This window comes from Mangifera indica, chromosome 12 (assembly GCF_011075055.1).
Source record: "Mangifera indica cultivar Alphonso chromosome 12, CATAS_Mindica_2.1, whole genome shotgun sequence".
In the NCBI taxonomy this organism is placed as follows: Eukaryota; Viridiplantae; Streptophyta; class Magnoliopsida; order Sapindales; family Anacardiaceae; genus Mangifera; species Mangifera indica.
In genome coordinates this window covers 14,468,213-14,481,212 of record NC_058148.1, presented here as the reverse complement: position 1 = coordinate 14,481,212, position 13,000 = coordinate 14,468,213, and the positions used below count along the sequence as shown (strand labels likewise).

The window sequence follows — 13,000 nt, the reverse complement described above, 5'->3', positions numbered from 1 at the left end:
GGGATATATAAAGGTGATTTTGGCTCGGTTGAATCCATCATTCAACTCGAATAATCTAAAATAAAGTTGGAGCATTAGCTCAATAATTCAATTTAAGTTTTGCTTGTTTGTCTTCTTGATGACATTTTTCACCTCACTAGTAATTTTGCTCATCTCATTTGTAATATTGTTCACCTCATTAGCTACCTTTCAACAACATTAAAATTAAGAATAATATATTTGAGTTGAACTCGAATCGACCTTGAGTTCAGCATGAATCCACCCTTACATATTAAATTACATTCAAATGATATAGAACCAAATTACAATTGAAGCTCATTGTTTTCTTGCTTCAAGATGGAATAATCTAATATTTTTTGAGTCCTTAGCTACTAGATGTTGCTTTTCAGACAAGTAATAATATGCTATCAGAGAAAAAGTTGGATCCTGAAACTCTCCTTTCTATTTGGCAGAATTGGCAAAACATGTAACATAAATCAAACTCAAATCTAAAGAGAACAGATTCCATATCACATGCATATATGAGTACAAATGTTGATACATTTCTTCAGAGATTTAATACTAATTCAGCCCTCTACTGTTAAATTGAGCTTCTGGGACTGTAACAAATATGCTATTGATACATTGCCTCCTAAATGTTAACGAAGTTTACGACCAAAAGATATATAAAGAGAAAGTGAGAGACAATACCTGTAAGGTTCTTTATACTAGACACTGGTATTGATGTTTGAAGAGCCAGACCGTGATGGCGTAGATGCTGAAAGTAGAACATCTGAATTCCCATCTGTAGCAAATTTATACCTCAAATATGATTCATCATCAATTGTGTAGAGGTCCTGGGGTGGTGTTGGATGCTGAGTTTGACTGCGGTTCAGTTCATGGAAGTCTCTTATGGCTTTGAACCTCAAATCTTGACTGTGACTACCTACTTCAGGTGTGAAATCTGGGATCGCTGTTTTCCCTTCCAGCATGCTTACAGCTTCGGACATAGCTGGCCTTAATGATGGTGAAGCATTTGTACACACTAGAGATGTTCTTATCATCCTTTCAGCTTCCTCTTTGTTGTATTCTGATCCCAGCTTTGGATCTACTAGCTCCATTATCTTCTTTTCTTGCTGCAACTTACAAGCCTGCAAAAGACACACCATTAAGGACTAATATAACATCCATCATCAACACGTAATAGAATGTTAGTTTCTTACCCAATCTAGAAGACAACTGCAATCCTCAGCTGGACCAGAACTCTTGTTGTCTCTCCCACTAACAATTTCTAATGCAACAATTCCAAAGCTGTAAACATCTGCTTTGTCAGTCAGATAACCCCAAAGTGCATATTCTGGTGCCATGTATCCTCTGCATATATGTTTAAAATATTTAGTGCTTGTACTAAAACAATGATATGATTAACTTTCAGCTTGACAAGAGAGACATGTGATTCGCTTACATTGTTCCAGCAACTCGTGTGCTGATATGGGTTTTCTCCTCCTCGTCAAGCTTAGCCAACCCAAAGTCCGATATTTTGGGATTTAGATCCTTATCAAGCAAAACGTTGGTAGCTTTAATGTCTCTATGAACAATTTTGAACCTTGACTCTTCATGAAGAAAAACTAAACCTCTAGCTATCCCGATACAGATCTTTTGTCGGGTTGGCCAGTCCAGTTTCAATTGACAATTTTCATGACCTTAAAACAAACAATTAATTTCAAGATATAGATATGACCTTAAAACAAACAAGCGAGAATGAACCTTCACATCAATAAGTAGATGCAGTAGATTGAACTTACCAAACAAAGCACGGGCAAGGCTGTTATTTTCCATGTATTCATAAACTAGCAATAGTTGATCCCCTTCAATACAACATCCATGAAGTTTTACAAGATTCTGGTGGTGCAAACACGAAATTATGGCTATCTCATTCAAGAATTCTCGGTTTCCTTGCTTTGATTTTGAAGAAAGTTGTTTCACAGCAATTATAGTACCATCAGATAATTGACCCTATATAGGAAAAGAAAGTGTAAATATTTTAAGTAGATCATTGGAGAAAGTTATTAAGAGTAATATAATTGTGGCCCTAAAGATTAAATTGTATACCTTGTAAACAGGTCCAAAACCACCTTCTCCAATCTTGTTCTCAGGATCAAAATTGTTAGTGGCAGCTTTAATTTGTTTCAAGGTAAAAGAAATTGTTTTCAAATTTGATCCTTCTAAAACATCTGCCCAAAGAATGAAAGAGAAATAGCTACATTAAGATAACAAACTCATAGTTGCTAGCCACCATAAGATATTTGTAGATAAATCATCACCCAAATGACATAGTCTTTCCAAGTTCAAACTTTCGAGAAAAAAGTTGAACATGGTTGCAATAAATATCCTACAAGATTAAAGAAGACCAAACCATTTCCTTTGCGCCTCCTGATTCTGGAATAGTATCTCCAAGCAAGGATACCCAGTGCCAAGATTATGAGACATGATCCTACAACAACACCTGCAATGATTCCTGCAATCTTCTCTGCAGGTTTGTAGGCTGCCCAAGAAAACCCACCAAGCAATTATTATTACTTACTCTCTTGTGATAAAAATTGGATGAAACAGGGGAAATGTCAACTCTTTGATTCAAGTACACATGTATTTGAGCAAATTACGACAAAATATATAATGTCAGTAATATATGCTCTAAGTTGCATATTCTCACATTTGTTATATCTAGTTCTGTTACATGATTCTGATATCTGTTGCCTCTACCAGCAAATGGGTATTATATAATTTTCGAGGCATTTCAACAACAGTAGCTTTTATATGACATTGTTTGAACAAGACTGTATTATGTGAAATTAGAAGAGAAGAAATCACTCACTAGGATCCATCACTGAAATTGCTGATACGAGGGGGCCATAGACTCCGCGTACAGGATGAGCAGTAGTCCCTTTGCCAGCCCAATAAAAACGGATCTCTAAAACGTTATCCGTGACAGTAGCATTATATTTTCTTGTAACTGGCTTTAGAATCCCTGAAGCTTCAGCTTCTATATTAAAATCCTTCTCGACTTGTTTGTCCTGTAACATGGAAATCCGGTGAAACCTTTTTAGTTTGTCCTTTCCTGTGAGGAACAAACTCTAGCTGAACCTATGACCCAAAACTGTTGGCTTCAAGAACATAGCACCTTGAAACTTAGCCCGTACTTACAACCATGTGTAACAAGATAGATCGAAAAAAGATACAATTGACACAGCATTATTGACCCAAAAATGAAAAGGTGTTTCTTGATTGTGATTATTTACCTGAACATAACTATCAAACATGCGCCTTCCAAGGCTTCCATATTTGTTGTCATTTGTGAACTGGATCTCAGCGAAGTCTAGACTGACAACATAATTCCCATTTTTTAAGCAATATCCAAAATAAGTAAGCGAAAGAGGAGCTTTGCGGGCATTAATGAATAATTTTGAAATGTCTGATGAGAGCACATGTTCAACAACATATTTCTTGTTTTGTTCATTATTATCATCACTGAAGTCTCCAGTACTACTAAATCCCCAATGATCATTTGAATAATAAGTTGCAGCACCACCCTCAACTTCTCCATCTCCTTCAAATGTGCTGCCATTTTCTTTTACATTACTTCCACCGCAATCAATGTAGAAAGAGCGCCAATCTAGGAAACGAAGAAAATGTGGAAGACCAGCTTAGCAAGAAGCTCTAAGTTGTTTTCGGCTAAGTAGAGACAATTTATATATAGAAAACAGAGATTTACATGTGATCAATGTGTCAATAAATTTATTTATACATAATGGATTTCTTAGGCATACTTACATCGATGACATTTCTGATTAGTCTTGCATGGAAGAAACCCACTTCTAGTTTAAGTCCAGTAAAAAACAGTTAGCATAATAGAGAAAACACTTAAGGTCAAGAATATATTACTCTGTGAGACAACGAAAAATGAAATAAAAAATTATTTGATAATTCTGAAATATGTTTTCATGGAAAAATGGTTGCTTTCTTGATAGATCAGTTAAAAAGAACAGAAGGGACAATCTGATATAGGGATGGCAACAGGGAGTGGCGGGGAGGGGATTGATATCCCTGTCCCCATCCATGTCACCGTAGAAGATATCAATCTTGATCCCCGGCCCATCCCTGTTATGGAGATAAAAATGATTCTTTATTCTTTTTCCACGAAAAAAAATCCCCTCCCCATCCTTGAGGGAAAAATCCTCTTTCCGTACTCACAAAAAAAAAATCCTCTCCTCGTACCTTCTAAACACAACATAAATATATGAAATAACAAAATTAAGTATAATTAAAATCAACTTACTATTTCAAATATCACAAATATCATACATTAACTATCTTAATATGTGTAACAAAAACATAAATAAATTTAGAAAATATAAATAATCTAAAACTATAAAAATATGTTAGTATTTTAAGCAAAGATATTAATATAAAGGGGTGGGGACAAGGGTGGGGTAGAGACACATGTATCACAGTCCGCAATTACGAGAATTTTTTTTATCCTCATCCCCGTCCTCTTCCTCATTTCTATTAGGGAATCCCCTCCTTATCAGGGTCGGGGAGGGTCAGGGCTTTAAAAATCCCTTCCTCGTATCTTCTAAACACAACATAAATATATGAAATAACAAAATTAAATACAATTAAAATCAACTTACTATTTCAAATATCATAAATATCATACATTAATCATCTTAATATGTGCAACAAAAATATAAATAAATTTAGAAAACATAAATAATCTAAACCTATAAAAATATGTTAGTATTTTAAGCAAAGATATTAATATAAAGAGGTGGGGACAGGGGCGGGGCAGAGACACATGTATCACAGTCCTCAATTACGAGAATTTTTTTTATCTTCATCCCCGTCCTCTTCCCCATTTCTATTAGGGAATCCCCTCCCTATCAGGGTCGGGGAGGGTCAGGGCTCTAAATTCGGGCTAAAATTGCCACTCTAATCTAGTATAGGCCTCTGCCTCACTTGGCAAACGTGCAAATTGAGAGTTTCATGCTCAGGAATCTGGCTCCTCTAAATCTATAAGATCTTAGAAGACAAACAAGTGGAGATGATGATTGGATGATAAAATGAATGATACGAGCAAACTTCTTGATGCATTGGTTGCTAAGGCTGACTTAAGCAAAAAGGCCAAAAAAGTTAACTTACAAATTGTTTGCTGCTGAATAACTTCGAAACAAGTTCAGATTCAATTCCCTAGTAACATAACAAATTATAAAGCGCATATCAGCACTGGGATCCACCATATTTGATTGTGACACAGAGAAGTAAACAGAGTGGATTATCGAATAAAGAAAATATAAAAATATACTGTGACTGCATTCTCTGACAAGCAGGATGCTCAGAGGTTGGCTGACTGAAATTATTGTAGGAAAGATCCCTGCAAGAAAGAAAGAAACGGAAGTGGAAATTCAATTTATAATGATGAAGCAATTGAAAAAATATAGACTACTTCCTTCTATAAATTAAACAAGCCATCCAAGGTTCTAAAACTGATAACAGTATGCAACAAATTAGTGTATACATTGAGGTGAACAAATATCAGATCCATGTAATAAAGATGCTAAAGAAGAATACAAGAGATATGATACACACACATTACTTCCTTTTACTAATAATGACTCTGGTATATCTCCTCTGAGAAAGTTGCCGGTTAGGAATCTGATGAAGACCATTAAAGCAGTTAGTATGGTGGATCTGGACATGGCAAAGTAAGACTGAAAATCTAAAAAGCTAGCTTTCATTGACTTACATAAACAACAGATCCTTAGGGATTGGAACATTGGGAAGTTCCCCAGTTAACTTGTTAAAACTGAGGTCCCTATTTAGAAACAAAAGATCTATCATTAAAACATAAGCATATGGAGTTTAACAAAATAATCGTATAAGTGTAGGCGAACTTGTTACATTGTCAGGAAGTTTAGTTTTTAGTTTTCAAGCATATAATCATTGTAAATTGATAGTTCAGTAATGTACTTACAGAACTCTCAGATTATTCATTCCCCAGATGTATTTAGGTATTTCTCCTGAAATATGGCAGTTCCTCAAAGTCCTGGAAATCCAATGTTAAAATGTGATGATTTTGTGAGACAAATTTTATTCCAACATCTGTATGCCAGAAAATATAGGAATAGGCAATGAACTTACAACCGTCTAAGGTGGGTATTCTTACTAAGATCAGGAAAAGCTTGATTTGTTCCATCTATGTCACTAATCTTTCTGTACATAAGAGTGTCAGTAAAATATTGCATTAAATAGTGCATATTCTTGTAGTTGACTAGTTGAGAAATATTGACTCACAATTGTTGTAGATTTTCCAAAAGGGAGATGGATGATGGAATGGGTCCTTTCAGTCCACTACCTAGAATTTCCCTTCATCAACCCAAAAAAAAAAACTGCTTAAGAACTCGATAGCTAGAATGAGTTGCAAAACTTCAGGAAAGTAGATGATCTTACAATCTCTCAAGCTGACTCCAGTTTTGTATAAATTCTGGTATGCTTCCATTGAAATTGTTATCATTGATCCTACTGCATCGTGCAAAAAAATCTCACTAACACTTAAAATTCAGACAAACTCTGCCCACACTCTTACAAAAATATTATGAAAAACTTACAAGTTTGTCATATTTGTGAGCTGAGAAAATTCATTTGGTAAATTTCCAGTCAATCTATTGGAGGAAAGCCTCCTGCAACCAAAATTTAATTGATAACCTCAATAAAAATGCTGATCATGGCTTAAAAAAACAACTGAATATAAGAAACCTACTAAATGCCTTACAAAGTTTCCAGGTTAACTAGCTTCCCAAGCTGAGTGGGTACTGTTCCTGAGAATTGGTTTGCTTCAATGTCCCTGGTGAAATAAATAGGACATATTTGCCTATTTCTCAACAGTATAGTTTGGACTATTTAGTGCAGGAGTTTAAACTTAAAGCTTACAAGTAAGTGAGACTGGTGATGTCCCCCAGATGGCTCGGAATATTGCCTGATAATCGGTTCCCAAAGAGAGAGCTGCATTGACAATTGCCAAGAGTTGATAAATTCATCATTTATTACTGTTTGGTTAGACTGATAAGGCAGAAATACATACAGCTTAGGGCTTACATAAAATTTAATTCCATTGAAGCCCATTCGACTGGTATCGAACCATTCAGGTAGTTGTAGGCAAAATCACTGCATACGGACAACAACATTGGCCTAATTCAGAATGTCTTTTTTTTTGGTAAGTTAATTCAGAATGTTTCCGCTCCGCAATTAAAGATTTCTATTAAAGACAAAAGAGGGAAAAAGAAGAAAATACTCAGAAAAGCCTAGAAAATGATGCGGATTATTAAGAATACAGATTTTAATCAAAATTTTTCATACTCCTTCCCACTGTAGAATCCTAAATGTCCATTCCTTCCTAATTACGGTCCATGTGTGGATTTTCTAGTTGTACTGTTGTAGTGAGGAAGCTCTCTCCTACCCAAAAGATAAAGTCAATGGTTAAAGTTTTCATTCACGCCTATATATTCACACTCAATTTCTCAAACAACGTGAGATACTCAACAGTCCTCTCAACTAACAATCTTCCTTTAACCAGATAAGCCAACCAGGATATAAATTGGCCAAACCTTCCCTTAAAGGCCTTTGGGTTATTAGATTGGAAATAAATCCCCCCTCAACGAGGCATTTGGGCTATAGATTGCAACTTCTAAAGAATCTTTTCCCTACAGGCTAATTTTTAACATTCTTGAACCAGGCCACTGACCTCCTATTAAACTTCACTAGGTCGAACACCACACCCCACACACAACACCACCCCCACCCCCCCTCTCAAGGCCTTTGGGTTATTAGGTTGGAGAACAATCTCCTCTCAAATGGGTCTTTGGGTTATAGGTTGAAACTTCAAAAGAATATTTTTCTATCACACATTGGTCTATCAACAACCTCCCTTCAACCGGACTGCCCAGTTGGGAGCTTTTTCCTATGACACGTTGGTCCATTAACAACCTCCCCTCAACCAGACACGACAAATTGAGAGAAAATTTTCTAAACTTGTTAAGATTCTTAAAATAGGTCAATCAGCCTCCACTTAACTAGGTCAAACGTCTTTTTCATCTGAGCTTCCAGAACTGGTCAAACAAGGTCAAACAACCCATGAGCATCTTAATCCAACCCGGCAATAAGAGGCAACCTCCCCTTACCAAGTCAGAAAGCAAGGAGTAAAAGGTCCAAACCTCCCAAGACTCCTAAACCAAGCCAACTAACACACACCCCCTAAACCGGGAAGTAAGAAGCAACCTCCCCCACCAAGTTGGAAAGCAAGGAGTAAAATGGCCAAACCTCCCAAGACTCATAACCAGGCCAAACGACCTCCCTTGCCTTTGGTAACAACCTCCTCTCAACCAAAGAGTCAATTTAGGAGCCCAAACCAAACAGATCAAGTAGAATGTAAAAAGCAATCTCTCCCTTCATCTAAGCCTCCTGAATCCTACTCCAAAAACTAACTTAAGGGTAAGGTTTTTCATCATACTTATATACCAACACCCAGTTCGTTTTTCAACCAATATAGGATCCTCTACACTTTTAAAAAATATTCAGATTTGTTTAGCTCACACTTTAGAGATATTGGGAAGTTGGTTTAGTTCAGGCGGAAGAACTCCAGAAAGGTCGCAACGTTTGAATTCTCTGAAATTTGAAACAAAACATATCCAGAATCTGTTAGTCACACCAAAAAAATGTAAAATCAGGAACAAAACCAAACAATTAAAATGATAATTCTGTAATTTAGAAGAAGGGAAATATTCCACTATTAAGTCAAAACAATTAAAATAAATAGTAGAAAATATTAACAAGAGAATTAAATATACATGTTGTAAAACGACGTACCCCTTAAACTCTCTAATTTAATATTCTATTGTGTACTGAAACTTTCCAGAGAGGCATCATAGTACACAAATGGCAGTTCTCACTTTGATGACCACACAAGTTCACCTACTTACTGACGGCTAATTTTTTTCTTATTTCTTACGAGATTATGTGGAGGCTGTAAAGCTTTTTCCTAAGCTCATAATACCACGTTATATTGTCTATCCAAAGAACAAGAAAACCTACATTACTGAAATGTGGTGGCTACTGCCATCGGAATCCAGGATGCAACTGATGTTCTTGGTTACTTCTGTGACAGGCGATTTTTCATGGATTTCACAGGCAGTGTCAGCATCAAAAGTCCAGTTAGTAGGCCCCATTGTTTTCGCAATTTGATTCAGAACATCAACTGCAACACATCCACAGACAAACAAAATCACAGAAAAGATCTTCAAATAACTTCTAAGGTCTCTCTTTTCCCTGAAAGATCTTTATGCTTTTTATTGTATGAACAGTCAGTATGATCACTTATACTAGTACTGAAGTGGAAAGTTAACCATGAACAAGGAGAAATTCAGCAGAAACAGAAATTTGGGGAAGAAGAATTGGTCTTACCCTCAGATTGAGGCAGCTTAGCATCTACATATAGTTGTTTCACGACAAAACATAACGATAGAATCGATACAACGAGTAAATGCTTGAAGAACATCTTTGAAACTGAAAAGTTAGGAAAGATGCCTTCAACTCTCAAGTTCTTGAAATTCCCCAGATTCCCTGTATCTTCTTAGCTAAAATATGATAACTGTTACATGTTGATCAATCTTTATAATATATGGTAAGAGTAAAAATGTTATGAATGAGACAGTTATAAGCAAAAAAGCTAGACAATGAAACTTAAACAACCGTCCGGATGGGATATTTTGTCTATCAGCTAAGATGAATTTGAAGTCACGCTAATTAAGTAATCAATTACTGTTGTCTTGTTTTCTATGTCGTTTTACCATGCATTAAGAAAGCATTTCGTAAAGTAATAAAAGATTTTGAAAATCTTTCATTAATAATAATGATTGATAGATAATATAAAAAATAATTTCATTACTACATTCATTTTAGTTATTAAAATATCTCTAAGATAATCTTAGTTTTTGTTACTATTTTATCTTTACTTATTAAATTTTAAGGACAAAAATGCCCTCAATTTTTAATTAAAATAATATAGAAAATATTTTTATATTTATTAATTTTTCATATAATAAATAAAATAATATATAATTATTCTTCAATTACTTCCAACCAAACATAATAATTATTTATATATATTAATTTTATCAAATATAGTAATAAATTTATACCAGCAGTTTCTTACGTAATCTATCGTTATAATAATATTTCATTTTCAGTAATAAAAAATTACATGAACCAAATGCATCCTAAGAAGATAAAAATAAAATTTGCTTTGGAATATATTTGACATTTAGATATTGTATATATTTTTGGCAAAAGATGAATAATTGTGATAAAAAGGCTTTTAAGTTTATGACAACAATGTTATGTGCATATAGGAGATACTTTGTGATCACTATTCCGACACGACAGTAATTAGTTATGGATTACATCTTGTATGATTTGTAACTTTTTTTTTTTTTAATTCTGTTACAAATAAACAATCCCTTCCTTCGTCATTTGACAACCTGAATATTTTGCTCTCAAGTCTTCAAGTTCTTTATGACAACTTTCATTTATATTTTCTCTCAAGTTCTTTTGGCAAAGTAATCATCCACAGATCGATAAAATTGGCGGTGGATTGGGGTTAAAAGAATTTTAACCTTCCAAAGTTTAAGGGTTAAAAGGATTGCGGGTAGACAATTTTAATCTAGAAACAAACGATTTTAATCTATATTCATTGTAAGAAGATTTGAATGTATTTTTTTATGTAATTTTAACATTATTTTTTTTTATTTTTGTATAAATACATGATTATACACAAGTAAAGAGATGATAAATTATATTTTTATATTGTTACTCCCTAAAATATTCACAAGAGAACTTAATAATATAATAAGGAACGTAAATTTTTGGATAACAAGTTGAATTATTTTTAAACATTTTACTTTATCTTAATCACTTGCATAAGATTACATAATTAACTTTACATACTTGTTATTGATAGAATTTTCATCATCAATACATAGTTATACTTCTGTATTGAAATTGTCTTGTTGCAAATTAGTAATTTACTTTATTTTCTTTTTAATTTGAACGAAAGAATAATAATTTTATAAATAAAACATATCGTGAAATGTTGCAAAATTAAATTCAGCGCCCCTTTCCACTTGACTTTAGGCTCATAATTTGGCTAAAATATCAAATGAGTCATCATGCTGGCGTCCAAAAGGGCAAAATTGATTCTCCACGTGTCAACTACAGGATATCACAGTATTTAAAAGGATTATTATGAAATGATTCCTTTTATAAAGCTGGCCACACAACGTGGATATCTTCACATAAATAATATTATCTTAATCGAAAAGAAAATCTGTAATGCAATAAATACTAAGAATTGTCAGCCATATATTTGAAGTGGATGGCCTAAACTCAAACCACTGACACAGGCAGTAGGACCCACCAATTAGCTATGTCACGTGGATTTGGAAGTGTTTAAAGAGCACAAATTATGTCAGAGATTATATTGGTAATAACGAAATTTCACTCATTTCACCCTGACAAGATAAAATAAATGACTAAAATTTTTTTTGAATGGAAAAAGAGTATTAATAGAGATACAATACCGAAATATTATAAAATTTTTCAATTTTTGTATACATTCTCAACTCTCTTTTTTAGTTTATAAGTATCTTAAAAAAAGTAGTTTGACCACATTCTTGAGTAATGAAGCCGACGAGAGAATTAGATTGAGGTAAAAGAGTAAAATATATTAAACGGTGTGGTTGAAACCTTGTCCTGCATGCACCATGGCTGCTCCTTACCAATAGTCCATCGGGACATATCAAGTAAAAATGTGTTGTTTAATTCAAAATATGAAATTCATATTTCAAACTTTGGAATCACCAAATTTCTCGAGCCATACTCATCCAATTGCACACTTGCAGACACATATGAATACATTGCACTAGGTATATATAATTCATTAGCTATTTTCTGAAGAACAATTACGATTGCATACATAAAAAACAATTACGATAGATATTCTCATAATTTGTCTTTTATATCATAGAATTAGTTTATATGATAAAGGTAATTGAGAAATATGATGTATATAATCTGGAAATGTTAGCATTAGAAGTGATAATGGGAAAACATCCAGGTGATCATGTCATTCCTTCTCGGTCATCTCGATTCACTCGGGAGAACATGTTACTAAGCAATGTTTTGGACCAACGTCTTTCACTTCCTCCGCCTACTATTCAAGATTAAGCTAGCAATTGATTGTTTGAACTTCAATCCATAATGTAGACCGACCAATGACATGGTTTCTCATTTGTTTACGTCAATGTATTCGACAAATTATGAATATTTGTGATCACATTTCTCCGTTCCCATATCCACAATGGGCTTTTTTCTTAGTTTTTGTAAATATATTTGGCAAGTCATGAGCCACAACAGATCATATGTAATAAATATATTTATTCAAATATCTATTTCAAAAGCTACAAAATTGAGCTTTTAGAATCCTTTTATAAATCTGATTATGTTATAATCAGCTTCAAATTTAATCAGTTTTAAAAGCTGTTTAAAGGATAGAAAACTAAAAGTTATATCGATAATTTGATAGAAGGGATAAATTTGTTATTGTAAACTCATTACGAAGTGTGGATATGATTGTAATAAAAATTTTATATTTCATTTTTTACTTATCGATATTCAATAGATGAAAGAGGTAGACGACTACTTTAATAAAGAAATTTCTTTACGTACGTGTCTCTGTCTTGCATTCCATCAAATTTAATAATGAAATTGAAAAAGATAAGGGGGACTACTTCAATTTTATTGCTCATGTAGTTTTCTGGGACATAATTTTTTTGTTGCTTGCTCCTTGATATTGGGGGCAATAAATTTTCAGGAACTCTAATTGGCAAATTAGTTTCTCGTATAGTTGCAGAGT

General features: G+C 33.8%; 1 protein-coding gene across 2 annotated transcripts; it reads right to left on the bottom strand.

The window, feature by feature from the left end:
* Positions 1-482: 482 nt before the first annotated feature.
* LOC123192976 (probable LRR receptor-like serine/threonine-protein kinase RFK1) lies at positions 483-9,710 on the bottom strand. Of its 2 annotated transcripts, none has more exons than XM_044605717.1 (24): positions 9,493-9,710; positions 9,124-9,286; positions 8,626-8,697; positions 7,132-7,200; positions 6,967-7,038; positions 6,809-6,880; positions 6,645-6,716; positions 6,487-6,558; positions 6,331-6,402; positions 6,178-6,249; positions 6,011-6,082; positions 5,783-5,851; positions 5,626-5,691; positions 5,342-5,410; positions 5,179-5,226; positions 3,811-3,854; positions 3,279-3,652; positions 2,855-3,053; positions 2,396-2,524; positions 2,092-2,213; positions 1,785-1,995; positions 1,445-1,682; positions 1,203-1,353; positions 483-1,130 (listed from the first exon to the last, which is right to left on the bottom strand). In XM_044605717.1, the coding sequence occupies exons 1-24, from the start codon at positions 9,584-9,586 to the stop codon at positions 708-710; spliced, it is 3,045 nt and encodes a 1,014-aa protein (XP_044461652.1). In that variant the 5' UTR covers positions 9,587-9,710; the 3' UTR covers positions 483-707. The 2 variants fall into 2 exon arrangements, with proteins under 2 accessions (XP_044461652.1, XP_044461653.1); XM_044605718.1 differs by having other exon boundaries at positions 3,811-3,851.
* Positions 9,711-13,000: the final 3,290 nt, after the last annotated feature.